Consider the following 22,669-nt stretch of genomic DNA (forward strand, 5'->3'; position numbering starts at 1 on the left):
ACTCTTTATTCTTATTTGAACCATTTTCTTATATTTATTACATATATTATTGTCTACTAACTAGGCCCATTGAGTTGGAGGTTTGTGGAGGTAACCCCTAACCGGGTCTGGCCTAATAAAGATTAGCGTTTTATAATGGTGGTCATGGAGTTCCTATATAAAGAGTCTTCATCATTCATTTGAAGGACCTTCTCTGAGACCATTGGCCTCCAACATATTTTTGTGTCTGTAAATAAGAGGAAACTCTTAGCAGTCACCTCCACTCCCCCACTTTTCTATGGCATATCTCGAGCAACTGGAGAAGAAGATGAAGGCGTCGGTTCGTTCATCTCAAAGACCGGGAAACATCGATATGGATCCGACCCGAATTCATTCCATGATTCTTCAAATTTGTTATTATTAATCAAATACTTGTTTCTTTTTAATTATTTGGTCATACTATGTTTTATATTTTTATTATTTAAAAAATGGTATTTAATTGAAATACAAAAACGTAGTTAAGTGAGAATAAGTGGGGTAGATATATTTGACTTTTTTTTTACTTTTAAAAAAAGATATATTTGGTATATGTAAATTTAAATACATATGTGTAGGTGTAAAAAAGTGAGGCTGCATGTATACTGATAAAATATAATAAGTTAGGTTTCAACGGGGACAAGATCATTACAATAGAGTTGTTTCCTCATGTTTTTTAACATATAAACACGGAACCTAGTATATAAATAAACACGTGACCGTTATTTATTGGTTGAAAAAAAAAAGATAGGTTGGCCGAGAATAAATATATGAGACCTAGCTTATTGTCAAAGACATATTGAGAATTTTCTTTAGTTATGAACATTTACTTAACTTATCCAATAAAAATGGACATAATTTTCCCTAAAAAAAAAGTAGTACATATAAAAAGTATAAAACTTACTCTTTAATTCTTAAATAAATAAATTAATAGTTATTAAGTAATTATATTTTTTTAAAGTTTTGGCTCAATGTTATATTGAACTCTATAAGGCTATCCTTTATGGTGGGGGGCTTCGAAGCCCCTCCACCGTGCCACGTCAGCGTCACGTAAGCATCGAGGACATCGAAGCCTTACCCCAAAGATGTTCCGTTATGGTTTAATACTCCAAGGACGCCCCTATTATCTATAATATATATAAACGAAGACATAAAAATCCTACGTGTCGTGATGTGGTCGCTCCCCCTTTTTTGGAGTCACCAGATTTGCTTGATTTTTAAATGGAGGCTTCTCATGCATTTGACCCGAATTCATGGGTATGAGTCTTACCAAACCCAGATATTCCTTAAACGGGTTATAACATCTCATTAAATTAAAAATTATTCTCACCAAATTATTTACGTAAAAATCCTATAAAATAGGATATAATAAAAAATAATATCTTATTTATTTTAAAAAAGATATATATATATATATATAGGGTTGAGTTATAATAAGAAGATTAGTTTTCCTAAGAAGGATAGGAAATAATCCTGTCCATTGATTTTAAAATTGAATGGTTGAGATTAGATTAGAGAGATCATAAAGTGTAAAACAAGGACAAGGGTATAATAGGGATAACACGTGTGTTGACTTTCTATCTCCACATGCAGGACACATGTCTAATACCCCCATCATTTTAAAACGCCCATAACTTTTTTATACGACATTTTTTTTCAAAACCATTTCACCATAATAACGAGTGTTTTTTTATCTTTTATATGAGTACCATATTGCTATATAAAAATAAAAAAAAATTCGTGTGTTTTTTACAAAGTGTGTTTTATCAAAATTGTGTTTTACAAAATTGTGTTATACAAGTGTGTTTTATTTTTATATAGTGTTTTTTGCATTTTGTTTTTTACATTGTGTAATTTAATTGTGTTTCTCATTGTGTTTTTATTTTCATAGTGTTTATTCCATTGTGTTTTTTACATTGTGTCTTTTTCATTGTATTTTCATAGTGTTTTATTTTCCTACGAAATTTCCGAAGACTTTTCCGGCAAGGTGGTGGCGGTGGGCGGTGGTGGTTGTAGGAGATAAGTGAAAATTTAAGTGGCTTTTAATTAAGTGTGTTTTTGAAATTAAATTAAGTGGGTTTTCATTATTAAGATATTAGACAAAGATACCCTCATTACTAGCCTTCTTAGGATAATCAAACTTATTATTTGATCTTTTCTATATATATATTATTTAAATTAAAAAACCAATTGGATAGTAAAAAAAATAAACGGGTCTTGGGTCTCATCAAATCATAAGTATATTATTAACTTTCATAAATATTATTAATAATTAAAAAACCAATTTCATAGTAAAAAAAATAAACGGGTTTTGGGTCTCATCAAAACCATTTAGCTTTTAAACCGGGTTATAACATCTCATTTATTCGTGAAACAATTTATCATCATACCATAAGTATATTATTAACTTTCATACAATAAAAAAAATATAAATTAAAAAAAATAAATAAATATTAGAACAAACAATATAAAACAACCCCCGTAATACGGGGATAAAAACTAGTGTGTGTATATATATGCATATGAGGGAGGGATATTTTGAGAACTTGACGAGTTTTAAGAACCTTGAGAACTCAATTCTGGACCACATTTAATTAAATGGTATGAAATATGTGGCTGAGATTAAATTTAATTAAAAAATGAATCAGGAGAGAGAATAAGTATTTTTAATTATTACACAAGTTTAAATGTTAATTACACAAGTGTAATAAGTCGATTCGATGTGTAAAAAAATACTGTAATTTTTTGTTCATTACTTACACTTACGTATTACACGTGTAAAAAAATTCAAAAAAAATAATGTTACGTTGAGTTCTTAAAACTTAAAGCGGTTCTCAAAAGAAATCAATCCTATGCATATGCATGTATGTGTGTGTGAGAGAGATGGAAAGAGCTGCTGAGAGAAGAGCCCACATTCACAAACAAAGGCGCCCATCATTTGAACGACCTAGATGGTCCTTGCCCCACTACCAAGGACGCCCGTTGATGGTGTTCCGCGCCCAAAGGCACCCGCCACCTCACTTGACCACGCCCCATAGTGGGTGGTCTAAGATAATGGGTGGTCTAAGATAAAACGAGTTGGTAGTAAAATAGTGCTACTATAAAAAAAAGTAATAAACATAAAAAAGTACAAACACAACACTTTTTCATACCATAAATACAAAGAGCAGAAGAAATGTGAGGCACAATAAACGCAAGGCAACACAATGACTCATCTTCTTGTTCACTTGTTGACAACATTCTAGCACCAGTTGACAATCATGGTTGGCATACGCAAAAGCGTCAGCACTTGTTCCCTCGCAAACAGGCCCGGCTCCGAGAAACACAAAAAAAGTTTGAGCCGAAGGCGAATCTAAATTTGGGCCTTAAGACTTAAGTAAAATATAAACTCGATAACGCAAATAAAAAAGAAAATCATACGATGATAATATTAATTTCAATACACAAAACATAAATATTGTAGCAAAATAATCTAATTTACATACCTAAACAAAACGCGATGCTCGCCTTGCATTTTTTGAAGCAAAACTCTCGATCAATTCTTGATAATCTATGCTTTCCAACACATCGCTCTCAATAGATATCATCGCCAAGCCATTAAGTCTTTCTTGTGACATTATGGATTGCATGTAAGTCTTCAACAATTTCAATTTTGAAAAACTTCTTTCGGCCGAAGCCACATTATCTTCATCAACATAAACACGTTCTTGTTCTTCATTAACATTAGAAGTTTCTGGTTGTTATGTAAAAAACTTAAATATATCCCCGGCTTGAGACTTTCTTATTTCTTCGTCACGTTTCTTTTTTTTGCGTTTTTCATTACCGGATAGGTATTTGTATTTAGGAGGCATTTTCCTAAAAAATAATATATATGTGTTAATTCAATAAACAAAAACAAAGTAACAATTAACAATCAAACCTACTGTTGACATAAACTGATAAACTGATAAACAATAATTCAACAACTTTTATAATAAAACTGACAAACTGTTAATCTGTTAGTACCCTAACCCGCTAACTCCCTAACTCACTACTTTTATAATAAAAAGTATAAAACTAAACAAATAAACAAGAAGTCAGATTGTCAGAACTCAGAAGTCAGAACTAACCCTGGCGCTGGCGGCTTGTCGCTCGACGGACTGACGGAGTCAGACTCGGAGCCGGCTGCGGTGGTGGTGGACTGGTGTCTGGTGGTGCAGGCTGAGGCTGCCGGCGGTCACGGTGGTTGGTGGCTGGCTGTCTGCCTTTTTGAGTTTTTGTGGTACGTTGGTATGGAAAATAGAATTTGTATTTTATTTTTTTAAAACCTTTCACTCTTTCAGACTTCCGTTCCATGGTTAATCAGTAAATGGGTATGGACCTAAACAAATTTGGAAGATTGGGCTACAAACAATTATAAGTGGGCCTAAACAATTTTTTTATTAAATATAATTTTTTTTTTAAAAAACTTTCGAGCCTACCGGGTGGTCGAGCCCATGACAGTCGACTACCCTGCCATGGGCCTGGGCCGGCCCTGCTCGCAAACATAGTTGTTGATTTCAAGCTACTTTCAATTCAGAGGTAAGCATCTATCTCAGTACTGGTTTAATTTTGTGCATTATTGTTCATTTTATTTTGATCAAGTTTCTGTTTAATAAGATATGCATGCAGATCAAGTGTTTGATAAAATGCCTAAATGAAACCTGCAATTACATGTCAGCCTACCCTCCAGGTAGCTAGACATGGCTTCCCCCAACGCGCCACTTGGGGCCGCGTGACGCGCCCACTCGACGCAGTCCACAGCCGTCCGAAGGGTTGTTCCCCGGCGGATGTTCCACCGCGGAACATACACGTCATTCGAATCCGACACTGCAAAAAACAAAAAAACAGTTAGGAAAAGATGATATAAAAAAAAAAAATTGGCCAAAATAACCCTACGTACCTGTAGGGTCGACAACAGGCCGGTAGCCGCCAAACCCATCACCCGAACCTAACGGATAACCATCCAAGAGGTCAGGCAGATGGGAAGGAGGCAGAGATTGGCTAGAAGCCCCGAACATACCTGCTGAACCGGCCGGGGACGAGGTAGTCGCCGGTGCCGGAGGCACGGTTGAAGCCGCCGCGGTAGAGACCATCGGAGGTGAACTCACTGGAGGTGAACTCACAACCGTGGCCGCCGCTGCGGAAGAACCCGCAGAAGAAACCACCGCCGGCTCAGTGAAGGATTCCGTGAATATAGCACTGACAGCCAGCGGAGATAACGTTACAATTGGAACAGTTGCCTCAACAGGATGTGCAACTGAACCAATGCTGCAAACAGGCGCAGCCGCCTGGGTCATCGCCTCGGGTAGGTTGACCAAACCTACCGTCATGGGTCCAGAACTGCTCCTCCCCGCATCACTTTGGAATGCAGTTGCATCCACGCCTGCATGAAGACAAGATATTTAAATACAATGGCGGAAAGATATGCAGTTAAAGTAAATGAAGTTTATACTTACGAGTCTTCTTGAGCTTGAAGGTTCGGACAGGCGGGGACGAACCCGATGGAGCCGGCCTCTTCACGCCGGTCACCGTCGTCGTCCTAGGCTGCTCGGAGGTGACAGCTGTCTCAACCTCCGGAGCAGTGGTCTCACCATCACCAGGGTTCCCCGCCGCCTCTTCACTTTCGGTCTCCGACTCAGACCGGTTCCCCTGATCGGCAGTGGAGGCAACCTTCGTCTTGCCCTTCCCGCCAGCAGCTTTCTTCTTCCTCGCGAAGAAAGGACCATCTGCGGATTCCTCATCAGAAGATGACAAAATTAGAGGAATTCCAGCAGAGGTTTGAGCATTGAGAGGGCGAGGGTTAAATAATCTTTTACCTGGCCGCGTGGCGCTCAGTATCTCGTGGCCCGGCGGGTAGACCTCCACAAACCGATCCGCAGTTTGCTCAAGGATGGGCAACTCGTTCTCATCAAGAGCACGAATACCCATCCGAGCGGGACCACCGCTCTCCCGCGGCTGCAGAAGAGATTGCAAATTGTTCCCCTCTGAATAAACAGAAAAGCAGTTAGAAGAAAAACCCTAAATCAGCAAAAAGATATGAAGCATACCGTAAGGGATAGAGTTCAAACCGTATTCGAGGACGATGGGAATCTGTGGCGCCTCTACCCCAGCATCCTTCCATACCCGGCTCATCCCAAGCATCACCATCCCAGACTCCGCAAAGCGGTAAACCGAGTCTGGATCTGGGAGATCTTGGCGAACCATCCGCCTCTTGGTAATTGGAGGCGTGAAGGCTAGGGAGCGCCCTCCCGTTCTTGAACGTCATCGCAATGGGGACGACGCGAGCGGAGACATAGAAAAACTCCCGCTTCCAAGAACGCAGACTGCGCTCGGTAGCGCAGATCTTCAAACCCTTGATCCGATTGACCAAGGTATACCAGCCCTGGATGCACCTCCAAAAGTAGAAGGTCATCAAGCGGTCGACGCGGGGCTCAACGCCCAGAATATGGCACACCCATTCAAAATGGCGAACCTTTGCGATCGTCATCGGGTGCACCTCCGTTAGGTGTACACTGTGTCTCTCCAAAACACGGTACACAAACTTCGTCAATGGGAATCTCAGATTCCCATAGATGAAGAATGCAGCATACACCCCTATCTTGCCCTTGGGGGCATCATACACCGTCTGGTGAGACTCAGGAAACTCAGGCTCGAAAGGCTCGAGCATGAACTTCTTGACGATGTACTGGTACAGGTCGACGGAAAGAGCAGACTGGCACTCGCCAGCAGTACTCTTATCATCCTTATCAGACGCGGACATCGGATTCTCGGTGTATACTTCGGACTCCTCGGCAATAGCCTCAGGATCACGAATGGAAGACATGTTTTGGAAGATGGAAAGAAGAACGATTTCAGGAGAATGCTCGACAAAAGTTAGAGTATTCGCCGGAAATCGCTTAGAAGTGAAACTGTGAGTTGAGATGCATCCTCTCCTCCCTTTATATACTCATCGCAATGAATGCGATGAATTTAATGCGGAAGAGAGAGGAAAACGCAGGTGCAATGAAACTATGACACGTGGAAAAAGCAAGCTGACAACAGCTGTCGACAGGACGTGCGTCGTAAACTTCGCGGCCACAAGCCCGAAAACTCGCGCCCACGCGCCTGAAAGAGCGTCTGGAATGACCATATACTGTCACGTCGCCATAACTTCATGCACGTCCTAAAACTGTCAGAAGAAACCGTCAGACCACGCTGACGTCCCTTCAACAGTTGGACTGTTCTTATCCTTTCACCAACTCTTCGAATTTCAAATAGATTCAAAAATAAGCGGGACTTTACCCCCTTACCTTGGCAACCAAGTAACTATAAGACAGGTGCGGGTACAATGTCAAGGCAAAACCCTTCACATACTTAGCACCTGCAGGGAATTGAAGCCAAGAATACCTCGGCAACCAAGTAACTATAAGACGGGTGCGGGTACAGTGTCAAGGCAAAACCCTTCACATACTTAGCACCTGCAGGGAATTGACGCCAGGAATACCTTGGAAGTAAAGTAACTATAAGACGAGTGCGGGTATAGTGTCAAGGCAAAACCCTTCACATACTTAGCACTCCGCAAGGAATTGAAACCAAGAAGGATCTTCTGGGCCATGCTTGCGGAAACGGAAATAACATCCCCGCATAGCGGGAACGTTGAGAACTAGATTGTTTGAATCTCCAAGATGGAATTGGTTGTTTAACATAATTGATCACTATGTTTAAAACTACCAAAACCTCATGGAGAATCTACACAAGTGGAACTCAACGCTCCTGACTTGCGAGGAGGTTACAGACCTACCCGCATCATACCCAAAGATCAAGCAGAAAAGTCGGGAATTTCTGCACGTGACATTAGGACTTCCGCGGGAAGAATCCCCATGGAAAACCTTAAAACTAAACCCTTTTCAAAACCTTTGCTTAAGTCCAAAAGTTCACCTCACTTATTAACAATGCATGAGAAGAACATTGGACTGGGGGGACTTGAAGAGGTAGGTCCCAGCAGAGCCCAGTTGGACCCGCAAGACTCACCTCAAAGAGGGACGTCTGCGCAGTTGAACCCGCAAGACTCACCTTCAAGAGGGACGTCTGCGCAAAGACTAAACTCGCAAGACTCACCTTGAAGAGAGACGTCTGCGCAAAAACCAACTGGATCCGCAGGACCCACCATGCTCAGAGACGTGACGTCCTTAAGCGCAGTACGCAAGCTGTTCCCGCAAGAAAAGCCTCCCAATGGTCGACGTACTCCGCCTGTTCCCGCAGCAACGGATACTAGCCATCAGGGAAGGCTACCCGCGCAGCAAGGCTACACGCACAAGGCACTAACTCTTAAATAATTCAGCAATGTCACCTGAAGAAGGAGTGAGCAAGCCGGGAATACTCCCGCCCAAAGCCGGGAAAACTCCCGCCCAAATGAGCCAGTCCGTACGCTACTGGAGGATCTTTTGTACTGTACCTGCCAAGGTATGGACAAAAGATCTGACCAAAGCTGCGAAAGCTCACTGACAACAGTACGACGAGCAGCACGCTCAACTACTTAATGTCACTATCAGCCGCTGCCTACTCACCAACCTGTCGTAGCACGTGCATAGCCTGCAGTTGGTGGAAAAGGAATAGTACACAGCCGGCCTGGTCACTATCAGCCGCTGCCTACCCACCAACCACCAGCATGGCACGTGCGTAGCCCACAGTTGGTAGAACAGGAATACTATTCAGCCGGCTGTACCTGCTTGGAAACCTACCTTCGGCTATAAATACTCCAACACCTTGGAACGGTATCATCATCTTATATCTTCATATATTATCTGATATCTTCTCTCTAGCTATTTCTCTTAATATACACTTATATTCAAGAGCAATCTAGTCTGATTCTCACGTCGGAGGGTGGTCACAAGGAGGTACCCCCCCTTCTCAGTGACGAGCTCACGGTGTCTGTTTTGCAGGTCATCAGAAGAATAACCATCTTGCCGGACCTAACCCTCGTGGGAAACATCTATTTAATCCCCAGATTATCCGTAATCTGCCCGGGGTCGATTAGTGTTTCTTCAATCCGGTTATGGATACAATCAACAGGAAAACCGAAAACGGTAGTGAAATTAACGAAATTACGTCGTCGGATTTGAAATCCGAGGTGTTTCCAGTACCCGAACTTAACCGGACAACACCGGAAGAAGCCGACAAAGCGATTATAACGAAATTAACAATTAAAAACACCCGAACTGATACCGGATGATTCACCGCTTGAAACCTCTTTTCATGGAGGATCAAAACCAAGACTACAAAGAAACACAAAGCTTGAATCAACCAAGAAAACCCATCTATCAACTTCCATGTCGTCTGATTACCATTCGTAAACGCCAAAACCGACGAAACGACAGCACAAACAGTCAAAACGACCACCACGAGAACTGACAGCTTAAACCGAAGATTAGTAGTGACAGTAGTTATACTTTTGGCAATAAGAGGTTCGTGGATGGCGGAACCGTTGACTTTTTCGGTTCCGCCATTACGGAACCTCGAAACAAGCTTTTGAACAGCGAATATGAAGAGTACGAGCAAGAAGATGACGTCAACGGCGGATAAAACCACTCGTTGTGGACATGGTGCTAGGAAGATAAATCTTAGCCATTGGATAATAATAACAGACGGTCCAGATTCGTTTAAGGAACATGAAACGGAAGTAATCCAAGATGATGATGAAGAAATCATCTTGGATTTTACATAACTAATTAGTGGAAAGAAATTAAGCTTTTGATTTCTCTTACACACCTTAACCAATCTGCATACTCCTGTAAGTAAATATATACAAAAGAATTATTATTACTATTATTTAAGAACCGAGAAACCAACAAGATCCCAGTTAATAAGGAAACGACAAAAGATTGAGACAAGTTTATTGAAATCTAAAACCAACCAAAAACAAACACGGTTCTTTCCTTCTTTCTTTGCTACGTGAAAAAGTATGATAATTAGAAAGTCAAGTTAATAAGTTTTATACGACTAAAATGAAGTGAGAGTTAATGAAAGTTACAGGTTACCGGAGACGATGAGTGTTCAGTCAACGGACACGTAGTGCAATGAGGGTTGTCACGAGTGGTATTAATGGCGGTACATATGCATAGCGTGTAGAATATAATAATAATAATAATAACAACAACAATAATAATAATTTTTTTTTGGAACGACCAACTAAGTAACGTTAGGTACTTTGTAAGCGGCCCCATTGACAAAAGTAGCCCGAGCCGGCTACGAGTCCGGATGGACGGAGCCCCCTAGCGATCTACCTATTGAGGGATTCCCTGAATAAAACTCGACCCCCACACCCGCTAAACGGCACGACGGCGAGGAGCCGGTAAAACCGGGTGAGATCAGGACTCGAACCCTCGTCCCTCATATCCCTCATATAAATTGATGATAGTGGAGTTTGAACGCTACCTCTCACTAGTAAAGTGAGTGCTACCTCTACTATTGATATTGATTCACAACCAATTTAAAATAATAATAATAATAATAAAAATAAATAATAATAATAATAATAATAATAATAATAATAATACTATAAGAGGTCAGGTAAGGTTTGGTGGAGTGTGTGGTTGGAAGTTAAAATAGTACGAAAGAGAGGACGGGGACATGATTTGGTGGAGCCGTTCACAGAGATACCATGCTTCATTGCTTACGTCATAAGTGGGGGTTCATTTGTTAGCTCTAACTAACCCTTCAACGTGCCAAACTTTAGAACGACAAGTAAAAAGTACTACAAATAAAAAATAAATACGTACATTTTTGGTGTTTATGAAAAGGTCAAAATAGATTCATTTGCCTAAATGGGAAGCCATGGTTCTATCGTGTTACAACACTTTTCACAATTATGATTTTTTTGAAACATTGTTTGGGTACCCCCAATATCAAAAAATAAAAAAATGATCCTTTTAAGACAGGATATTAACTATTCATGCCAGGTCTGATGCATACAGAGAAGAAATTAACTACTCTGGAAAAACCTCTTTAAATAGAGATCTCAAAGAATCTAAATCTTAATCAATATCTCATGCCATTTAATTAGAAGGACAATTCAAATTTGCTATTTAACATTTGTTACTATTATTATTCTATTTTAGGAATATAAAGTTACATATTAATATGAACTCGAGAACTCTGATTTCAAATCTTAATCGTTCTCATACTATTGCATCAGGACAATTCAAATTTGCTATGTTATTATTATTATTATTATTATTATTCTATTTTAGGAATATAAAGTTACATATATGTATGAAATTGATTAATAAAAATTTTGTAATGTGTAAAGTTTTGTTTCAAAAGGAAATTACTATTATCTTCTTTGGAAAGCCAAATTTATTTTACTTTTCAGGATTTTAATTAGAACTTTTAACTTTTAAGTGTGCAACTGGGCCATCAACATAAGACAAATTATTATTTTTTTCAACCCGTAAATATCTATTAGTTTTGGCTGGCCAAACAACCTGACCATTTTAGTTTGTTCTTTCTATCAAAATTGTAATTATAATTTTGGACATGTTCAGTCAATCTTAACGAACCAGCATGTAAATAGTCTACTTTTTTTAAACGACCAACTGAGTAACGCCGGGTACTTCGTACGCGGCTCTCATTGGCCGAAGGTAGCCCGAGCCGGCCACTATTCCGGACGGCTCGGGCTAAAACCCGACCCCACACCCGCCTAATGGCACGACAGCGAGGAGCCGGTAAAACCGGGTGAGATCAGGACTCGAACCTGGCAAGCCAGGGTCATCCCTCATATCTCCCATATAAGTTAGTGATAGTGAGGTTTGAACCCCTACCTCTTACTAGTAAAGTGAGTGCTATACCATTGAGCCACATCCAACTTAACCAGGGTGTAAAAAATTAGTAAAGAATTATGAAAAGCATTCATCTTCATCACCATCGATCATGAGGAACCTCTTAACCACTGGGTTATTATGGTCCAATCATTTAATGCATTAGTTTTACATAAGGTTTAATGGGATTGCTGAATTTATTTTTGAGGACCCTTTACATTTATTTTTATTCTTTTTTTTGCTTTTTTTGAACGATCAACTAAGTAACGACGGATATTTTGTACGCGGCCTCCATTGGCTAAAGGTAGCTCGATAAGGCCATGAGTCTGAACGGACGGAGCCCCTAGCGGTCCATCTATTGGATTCCCCGGATAAAACCCGACCCCCACGCCCGCCAAACGGCACGACAGCGAGGAGCCGGTAAAACCGGGTGAGATAAGGACTTGAACCTTGTCAAGCCAGAGGCATCCCTCATATCTCTCATATAAATTGGTGATAGTGAGGTTTGAACCACTTACATCTCACTAGTAAAGTGAGTGCTCTACCATTGAGTCATATCCAATTTATATTTTTTATTTTGTTTTTATTAGATAGGCATTAAAAGATTAAATTATGTAAAGTTAGATTAGAAGTATAATTGGGTTCGGGAGTGAATTGTTATTTCTGTCCCCCGTGATTTGCTTAGTTTTGTTATTTCCGTCCAATTTTTTTTAGCTATTTTTGTCCTCCTGGCTTTTTTATTTTTTGTCCTTCTAGTTCAAATCACTAACTCTGTTAGTTGACTTATGGACGAAAATGGCAGTATACCCCGAAGTACATAAGCTAATTTTAAACGACATTAACGTTATAACAATAAAAACAACAAAATATAATAATAAAAACAAATACAATAATAGCTTACCGTTAATCGATGAATCGTGAAGCTCTCCTTGCATTCTTGATAGCAAATTGTTTGATCACCTCTTCGCAGTTTATATTATCCAAATATCCAATCGTTCGACCAACTAGTGAAACAACCATAAAATATAATAATCAAATAATTAAAACTTAAAATCATACCTTGGTGAGTCACGGAGTTGGTATGGGGGTGGTCGGTGTTCTGTTCGATGGCGCCGACGGTTGTGGATTGCTGGAGATGGTGGTGACTGGTGGCAGCGAACTAAAGGAAGGTTGGAGCTTGGAAGGAGCAACGAGAACGATGAAGCGTCGCCATATAGCATATACCAGTATTTTGATCGGCATTTTTTTAATTGATTGTTTTTTAAATATTATTTATGCCATTTTGGTTTGGGCTTAGTAACCAAAATTTATCCAATTGATTATGAATAAAAAAAAAATTGGCATGTTAATTGATTGCTCATTTTGATCAAGTTTCTGTTTAATAAGATTGAATACAAATCAAGTGCTTGATAAAATGCCTAAATGAAACCTGCAATTAAATGTATTGTCACATGAACTTAAAATGCCTAAATGAAACCTGCAATTAAATGTATTGTCACATGAACTTATTTAGAAATTACAACCACCAAAATTACACTGTAGAATAATAATGAATCATCTCAACGTAATAGAATTCAAATGGCAAACTTTTAGACACAAGTTTAGCATAATATCATTACCACATACTAGACAACTGATTCATCAAAACTGTCAAATCACAAGCCTCTTCTTAAACCTTATGCTTTCATTTGACTTAACTGTTTATAAACCAGAGGACCGGTTCGCATACTCCTGAACCAAAGCCCCAAATAGTGACGGTCTCTCGATCAACCGCGATGGTTTATCAAATTCTTTCGCGTAACCTGTTTAAAACAAAACAAGTGAATTCAAGTTTAAAACCACATATTCAACAACTATTATTTAGATAAGGAAATAAGGTTAGTTAATAGTTATTAGTGTTACTAATTTAGGGGAAGATTAACGTACAAATGAAAATAACGTGTTAAACGTGAGAATCAAGTAGAGTAATTATATATACAAGTAGAGTAATTATCATAGAGTAATTACAATTACTCTATGATAATTACTCCACTTATATATATAATTACTCTACTTGATTCTCACGTTTAGCACGTTAATTTCATTTGTATTTGATCCAAATCCTACTAACTTATTATTAGAATTTATTAGTATATGCCCCGCAGGCTAAGTTAGGTTTATCTAGGTTTCTAGTTTCTTTTACTGACGTTGGATATATTAATTCCAGTCTTTCACAGATAAGTAGGCCTGTAAATGAACTGAACGTTCACGGAACCGTTTGATGGAAAGTTCGTTTATTTAATAAACAAGTGAACATGAACACATGCCTCGTTTAATCATTTATGTTTGTGAACGATGAATTATGATCGTTTCTTTTTGTTCCTTTACGTACATTTATCTTCACATTAGTTTAAGTTCGTTCATTAATATAATCATTTAGTATACTTAGGCATGTTACAATTTAGGTTAGTTTTGTTTAATTGAGATATCTCCTCTTACAATTTAGTGTAGTTTTATCTAACTTTTAGGCACACCATATTAATTGGTGTGCGCTCTGTTTGTTCATTGATGTCCGTCATCCGTTTGTTTATACTATTAATGAACGGACATAAACGAGCATGAACAAGCTCATTTTCTTAACGAACAAACATGAACAAGAAAACCCGTTTGTTTATATGTTCGTTTGGTTCGTTTACAAGCCTAAAGATAAGAAAAAGAGTTATCAGTTACCAGCATCGACGACGAGGACACGGTCGCAGTCCATCACAGTTGGTATTCTATGAGCAATGCTAATAATGGTACAGTTGGCAAAGTCCTCGCGTATAATTTTCTGAATTACTGCATCAGTTTGTGAATCAACAGAAGCAGTTGCTTCGTCCATGAACAACAGCTTGCTGTGCTTCAACATCACTCTTCCCAAACAAAGAAGCTGTCTTTGTCCCACACTCCAGTTTTCACCATTATCAACAACTAACAAAAAACAAACAAGATCAATATGTTACTTTAAACACACACCCCGACGTCTATTGTTAAATAACTGTTTTTAGTACCTGCAGAATCTAGTTTTCCTGGTTTTGCAGCTACAACATCATTAAGCTGGCATCGCTCAAGGGCCTGCAAAACAAAATTTCGCGTGAGATAAATACTAAATAGGCTTGTAAACGAATCGAACGTTCAGTGAACGGTTCGTGAATTGCTTGGCAGAAAGTTTGTTCATTTTGTTAAACAAAAAAAACATGAACACGTGTCTCGTTTGTTACTTTTATGATCATGAACGTTTGTTTATTTAAATTTGTTTTTTGTCATTAGTTTTCGTTTGTTTAAGTTCGTTAGTATATTCATTGAAATTACTAGTTTTAATAACCTTTTAGGCCCAACACGTTGTTCTTCACATTACTTTTAACTAGTTTTAGCTTAGTTATGCTCGTTCATCTATGTTCAGCTATGTTTGTTCGTTGATGTTCGTTTATACTATAAACGAACAAACAAAAACGTGCACGAACATGTTCATTTTCTTAACAAACGGCAGAAACAATAAAACATCGTTTGTTTAATTGTTCGTGTCTGACCGGTTGTTCGGTTTAAGTTAAGAGAATGAACACGAACATCGCTTGGTTTGTTTACAAACCTAGAGATGAATCAATGGAGGCCAAAGATGTTAGACATCATTATAGGTGCATCCATGAAAACTGTTGAATATAGTAATTGATATTGTATTTTCAGGGTACATTTGTATGTAGTATACTAGTATATATTTAGTGCCATTATAATGATTCAGTTAAAAATGTAGTCATTTTCACAAGAAGTAATAAAAAAACAAATAAGTTTTACCCTCCAGATCTCTTCATCAGTATGTTGACCAATGGGGTCAATATTGCTTCTAACAGTGCCTTCAAAAAGAATTGGTTCTTGAGGAATGATCCCAAATCTTGACCTTAGATCATGCAATCCAAGGGTGGCGATGTTGATACCATCGATGATGATACTCCCGCCAGATGGCTCCACCAACCGAAACAGAACCTGGATCAAAGTTGACTTTCCACCACCGGTCCTACCAACCACACCGATCTTTTCGCCTCCTTTAATGCTTAGTGTAATCCCTTTAATAACCAGAGGCGTGTTGTGCCGATACCTCACCTGTTTTCAAAACAAAACATTCAGAAACTTTAACTTTAAAATGAACATAAGATACGAGCTTAGATTAAGTTACCTGAAGATCTTTGAGTTCTACATTGCCACGAGAAGGCCAATTTGAAGGAGGAGGGTTATCTTTTTTCACCCATTCGGCTTCTGAAGGTAGGACGGTGAACTGTTTAATTCTTTCAACCGAAACCATTCGGTTTTCAACAAAGCTGCTAAAGAATACAGCCGAAAACAAAGCTCCGTTGAGTGATAATCCATACGAGAGTGATAATCCAACATTTTCTGTAATCCATTTTATGATTATTTCTCTGAAGTTTCAGATAAATTAAACATGGTGTTGCAGATGCATAAATATACATACCTGGTTTAACAATGCTGCTAGGCAATAAAATCATGAAAGTAGTGGAAATACATAGATATAAGCTTCCAATGAACTCTAACCGAAATCCTAACCACTCATTGGATCCATTGTTGTGGAAATCCATTCTTAGATTCCCGTTCACGCGATCAACATTTTCTACAATAAACATGTCCTGTTTCCTAAAGCATCTTATCGTCATAACGCCTGAGATACTCTCTGAGAAATGGTGAATAACAGGGGCTTTTGTGATTGAGTCAAGCCGTGTTATTTCACGAGACGATGAAAGATAGAACCTCTGATAAAGTTAATTAATTAGTTCAAATGTTAAAATCTAGTAAGTAGTTCACTAACTGCATAACATAAATGAAACATACCCGATACCAGTAATTGAGCCAAGCAAGTGGAATCAATAAGAAGACAGTCGGCCAAGCGTACTGGCAAGTGATGATAATAATGCCAAGCAATGCTATGTATAGAGAAAGAGTGATGCTCATTAAGAAAGGAATGAATGTATCGACGTTGGTTTGATCACTTGATGCCTGAAAAGATAGTCACTCAAAGTTAGCTGTTATTAAATATACTTATTTAATAATATTGTGTAGTTATGGTTTAATTGCGTTATGCTTGATATCATATAGGTATATGTAGTATGGTTTCTACTTAAAGCATTCAAATATTAATTTCCAAAAAGGGAAAGTTTTTGAGAATATTCACCCTGCTAAGAATTCTTCCAGAAGGGGTGGTGTCGAAAAAAGACATTGGAGCACGAAGTACGCTGTTAAGCATCTGCTTGAAAAATACCTGACTAGTTACTTGACCAACGATTGCTGCAGACATGAATCTAGTGAATACCAAAACGAAAGATAAACAGACTATAGCTACATAGACTTCTATAAACAGTGAAGGACTGTAAGAGGCAGCACGAGCATCAGCAGTTTCGTATGACAACCAGTAATCGCTTGCCATCACCGTAGCTTGCCACAGTAATGCGAGTGATACAACAATAGCCGGACCCCACCATCCGAAAGCCTCAGTGACAAAAGCCTTATAAACACCTAAACTGACTCTTCCGGTTTCCTTCTCCTCTTCTTTGATCAACTTTGAGGATCCTCCGACAGAACTAGATTTGGATTGTTCTGACGCCTTTTGATCTTTTTCGTGGTGGTGTTGGCTAGGAGACTTTGGAACAGCTTTAGGGGATACAATATCTGATGTGGTGGGTTCCATTTCTACTTGTTGCATAGAGGTCTCATGGGCAGAAACTAAATCTTTAAAATTCGTACCCGTTTCTAGTAGTTCATCGTACTTTCCTGATTCGACAATCATCCCATCTCGCATAACCTGACAGAGTTCAAGTTAAATTAAATTAATTAAAGTACGTGCATGCAAACAATGTCAAAGATTATGATATAATATACTTACTAGGATTTTATCAACATTATGGAGGAAATCAACTTGATGCGTGACGAGTAATATTGTCTTGTCTCGTAGAGCCCCCCTCACACATTCCTACAATCGAAGTTTAAAAACAAAACTGTTAGAATTACAACTCGAAACAAATGAATAAATTTTGTTCTAATGTGCATGATCACCTTAAATATTTCAGAACCCGTGTGAGCATCGACAGCACTAAAGACATCATCAAGAAGATAAATGTCACAATCTTGATAAACAGCGCGTGCAAGTTGAATCCTCTGCTTCTGGCCACCACTGAGGTTAATCCCACGCTCTCCGATCTCAGTTTGATCTCCAAATTCCATCATTTCTAAATCTTTCTCCAAGCAACAGTTCTTGATCGCGTCATTGTATTTCCGCCTATTCATTGGCAAACCGAATAAAATATTATCTTGAATCGTCCCATTTTGAATCCATGCTGATTGTGCAACATACGCGGTGCTCCCACATACCCTCACCTGTTTGTTATAAGATCATCAACAAAGGGTAGGACATGCATTAGTTGACATATCATGTAATCAAGAAATGATAACCCAACAAGTTTAGGGAATTTTCAACCAAAATAATAATAAATAAATAAATAAATCAAAGCCCACATGGACATGTTTCTACGTTATGTCGACCGTGTGGATACTGTAGGAACATGACACATGACATTTTGTGTTATTTGATAATCTACATCTTACATGACATAACTAAACTAAAAACCCCCCTCAAAAACCAAATCTGAAGACTTAACCGAATTTTTTTAATGAACGAGTGATGCTAGATAAACATTATGGTTTTTATTTTTGCGTTTTTATATTATTTTTATTCTTTCTTTAGGGTTTTTTTTCCCTATAAAAAAGATGTGATGTAGTTTATCGATGGTGCATAACAGGATGGAGAGAGATGTTCAAGGGCTCGGAAAGGGGTTCTTCATTTCACACTTTTTTGGAGTTTCTTTTTTAACATAACTCTATATATGTATGTGTGGTTTATGTATGTATGTGTATATATAAAAGCTTTAGAACCCATGTGAATATGTGATGCACGGGATTCTTAAAAGAAATACAATTAAGCCATAAAAAAATAAATGATTAAATTGAAAAAAAAACTATATTTATCAAATTAAATTTTTAATAAGTTCAAATTATATTTTTTAATGGAATCTTTATACGAATGCGCGGTGTATTCTCACGCAATTTCTTAATAATCACGAAAAAGATACACATAGCGACTATAATTTGTATTTATATTTTTCTATGAAATAACGAATTTTAACAAAAGATGATGAAGATATTTTATTATGAATAACATAAGAAAAGATCATATAGAAAATTAGCATGAATAAAATACGCTTTTGTATTATAATATCGAAGGAGATTGATGAAAACTTCATAGATCCATGAAAGTTGAATAAATATGCGAGAATAAAATTGCTATTCATATATTTTTTTTGTTATCTTAATCATCTTATACCTATAAATATCGTTAGATGAACTTTACCACATTCATCAACTACTCTAAAAATGTATATAAATTGATTTAATAAAAAAAAGGTTAGATCTGATTTCATTTAAGATATAAATATCTTGATTATATTGACATAAATATTTGTATAATTTTAATCTTTATAATTTAAGTAATTAGTTATTAGATTAAAGGATGAATTGATATGTTTTAACTACACTAACATAAATATGTTTTCATTAAAATAAAAGAATAGTTTGTGCTGGAAATTCAGGCTATGAATGAAACTTCATGCTGACCTCCCCATTTCCATCTTTGCCATTAAGTAGTAAAAATTCTCAAAATAGCCATCAAGAACGTTCTTCATTGATTTCCGTCGGATTCGACGGTTTTTTAACGAGTTTTGTCATATCTGACGGTTCTTTAACGAGTTCCATCAATTCTAAGGATTCTTGATAGCTGTTATTGGAATTTTGACTAATTAATGGCTAAAATTGAATATAAGAATTTCAACATGACTATTTCAAAGATTTTCCCAATCAAAACATACGGTCAGCTTGTTTGGTTGTAAAGGAGAAAAGATATTTGGTTCATAAAAAACACCTCGCGTCAAATTGACTATGATATGACGGAGTGGAGGGGAAATAATAATAATAATAATTTAAGAAATTTTTCATTAAACTCAAACTGGTAAGTACCTTCCCGGAGATTTTGTGCATTTCGCCGAGAATTGCGGCAAGAAGAGATGATTTCCCAGAACCGACAGTCCCAACAATTGCCGCAAGTTGTCCTTTTTTGATGTCAATGTTCAAGTTCATGACTACAGCACCATTAGCAGCTTCATCATCCCAGCTAAAAGACCCATCTCTAACCTCCACCGCGGTCGCGCCATCGCCACTCTCCGGCAGCCTCTCCACCGCCCCCTCATCCAACTCCTGAGTCAGCATAAACCTATCCAATCTCCCCAACGATATCACAGCCTGCGATAGCGCGATCATCGACTGAGGGAACGTCCGAATGGGCTCTTGCAACGTCTTAAACAACGACGTCGCTGTGAAAACAGTGCTCGAAGTTAGCGGGATCCCAAGTAGTACCGCGCTCCCAAAGGTGAGCGCGGACACTAGCAATGGGGTACTCCATAAAATAATCGTGTTCCCGTTTATGGCGTACCCGAACTTCTTTAACCACCCGAATTCTAACTCACGAAACGCTTTAATCCGCTTTTTAAAGTGTTCTTCCCACGCTTGAAACTTGATCACCCTCATGTTATTAAGCGTCTCATTCATCGCTTTCATCCGCTTGTCCCGGTTTTGCATAAGACGAAACTGGAACCTGTTCATCAAGTTATTACCAAATATCACGCATGTAAGAACCAACACTAGCCCAACCAACGCTACCACTGCTGGCAACCCAATGTATGTGTAAAGAATAATAAGTGCCAATGCAACTTGTAGAGGCATAACCCAAACAGCATGCAAATGAACCATCATATCAGCCACTTGTTGAGCATCCACCGCCATGTAGTTCACTATCTGACCGACACCGTGCGATTGCCTGGCCGAACACGAGAGGCGCAACCCCTTTTTGTACAATGATGTTATTAACGTCGACCGGATCATCATCCCGAGCTTCTGGCAGTGGAAATTGAACTGGTGGGATGCCAACCCTTCAATAAACTTTGCAACTAGAAGTGTTAGTATCAAATAAAACCCTTCGAACGGTGACGATCTCTTCCCGGCCGTGTAATCAACGAACCGTTGGATCAACAAAGGCCCGACATACGTGACCGAGAGCTTTATTAGCGCAAGGCACGCGTTAAATAACACAGATGTCCAGAAGCTTCGAATAAGCGTGATTCGAACTGGATGTTGCGAGTTTTCATTCGCGTTAGGCCAGTTTCGTTCGAATAGGTTTGCCAATTTCTCGGCCCGATGCTCGGGTGATAGCGTCGGGATGTCTACTACCTTTAGAGGGGTTTTGTACCCTTTTGATAGCAATGGGTTCAACCATAGCCAAAATAGTTTTGATATGATTGATGCTGTTGCCCATCCACTTACAATTGACACTTTCTCGTCATCGTTACCGTTACTGTTACCATTATCGTTTCTAGATATTCTAACTCCAGTTGAGCCAGTTATGGATACAATAAACAGGTAACCCAAAAACAGTACAGAGAGAATCGAAACTATGTCCGTAGCGTTCCCGGTGCTATAAACGAGTCGGATAATACCCGAACAAGCCAACAATGCAAGAACAATGAAATTAACAACCCAGAAGACACGGAGCGTGACTGAATGAGTTAATGCTTGATGTTTCTTCTGGTGGTGGATTAAAACAATGATTATAAGAAAACATAAAGCTTGAATTAGCCAAGAAGTCCCATTAAGCGCCTTCCAATGCGACTCGGTGTTTTCGGTGAATCCCAAAACTGATGAAACAATAGACAACACTGTTAATATGATAGCTGCAGACAGAGACAACTTGTACCAGAAATTGGTGTGAACAGTTGTGTTTTTAGCAATAAAAGGCTCATCAACGGGTGATGTGTTGTTGGATGTGTGTCTTGAATACAGCTTTAGAGCAGCGAAAACGAAGAGGACGAGCAGGAAGAGGAGATCAACGGCGGAGAGAAGAGCTCTTTGTGGGCATGGAGAGAGGAAGACGAATCTCAGCCATTGAAAAAAAAGTGAAGCGCCTGATGCGTTGTGTGACACGGAATAGGATGAAGAACAAGAAACAGAGGTTAACCACGTCATCTTTGATACGGAATCAAAAATGGCATCAATGGATTGGTTTGGTTTGGTTTGGTTTGGTTTGGTTTGGTTTCTTTTATGCACCTCTACCTACTATCTTCATCCATGGAGTGTGTATGTATATGTATAAGTAGCATACGAGGTATTGTAATGGGACGTAATATTATCAATTATTCTTATTTGGCGTCTTCCATTCACTTTGGAACCAGATGATTAGACCCTTAAATGTCTCTTTTAACACTTTGTAAGACCAAATTAATTGTTTTTTATTATAAAGCGGCGGGCAAATGAAGAATTAAAATAAACATAGGTTGAAAAAACAAATAAGTATTTGGCTAGAAATGAAAACCAAGTGATAAACGTGGTTATTTTAAACTTTTTCCCTTATTATTTTCCTGTACTTTTTTTAAATGAATTTCTAGTATTTTTATTTAAAATGTATTTTTTATTATTTAGTTATAATTTTTTAACTAGGAAATGTTATTTCAGTTTCTGTTTTCATATCTTTTTATAAGTTTTTTATATTTTATTTTTGTTAATTCCCATTTATTTTTCTTAATTCTCATTTACTTTTTCGTTGCCATTGGTTCAATATATTTATTTAAAATAAGAGAACCTTGATTTTTGTTTATGTGGTTTTTTAAAATGATTAATTTTGGTCTAGTACTTTATTTTAGTCTTTTATGGTATAAAAT

General features: G+C 38.2%; 2 protein-coding genes across 2 annotated transcripts; both read right to left on the reverse strand.

Annotated features, from left to right (window-relative positions):
- Positions 1 to 9,048: 9,048 nt before the first annotated feature.
- LOC143534155 (ABC transporter C family member 14-like) lies at positions 9,049 to 9,723 on the reverse strand. Its single transcript, XM_077028727.1, has one exon. The coding sequence runs from the start codon at positions 9,721 to 9,723 to the stop codon at positions 9,049 to 9,051; it is 675 nt and encodes a 224-aa protein (XP_076884842.1).
- A 3,575-nt stretch (positions 9,724 to 13,298) lies between these two features.
- Positions 13,299 to 21,977, reverse strand: LOC143534135 (ABC transporter C family member 4-like). The gene is made up of 11 exons (XM_077028710.1): positions 19,920 to 21,977; positions 17,907 to 18,227; positions 17,737 to 17,823; positions 17,029 to 17,655; positions 16,689 to 16,853; positions 16,315 to 16,609; positions 16,021 to 16,235; positions 15,642 to 15,947; positions 14,861 to 14,924; positions 14,541 to 14,780; positions 13,299 to 13,633 (listed from the first exon to the last, which is right to left on the reverse strand). Exons 1-11 carry the CDS (start codon positions 21,975 to 21,977, stop codon positions 13,533 to 13,535), a joined length of 4,479 nt encoding a protein of 1,492 aa, XP_076884825.1. The 3' UTR covers positions 13,299 to 13,532.
- Positions 21,978 to 22,669: the final 692 nt, after the last annotated feature.

Source organism: Bidens hawaiensis, unplaced genomic scaffold (assembly GCF_021521415.1).
Source record: "Bidens hawaiensis isolate Kalapana, Puna unplaced genomic scaffold, B.hawaiensis_p1.1 tig00010069_1, whole genome shotgun sequence".
NCBI lineage: Eukaryota > Viridiplantae > Streptophyta > Magnoliopsida > Asterales > Asteraceae > Bidens > Bidens hawaiensis.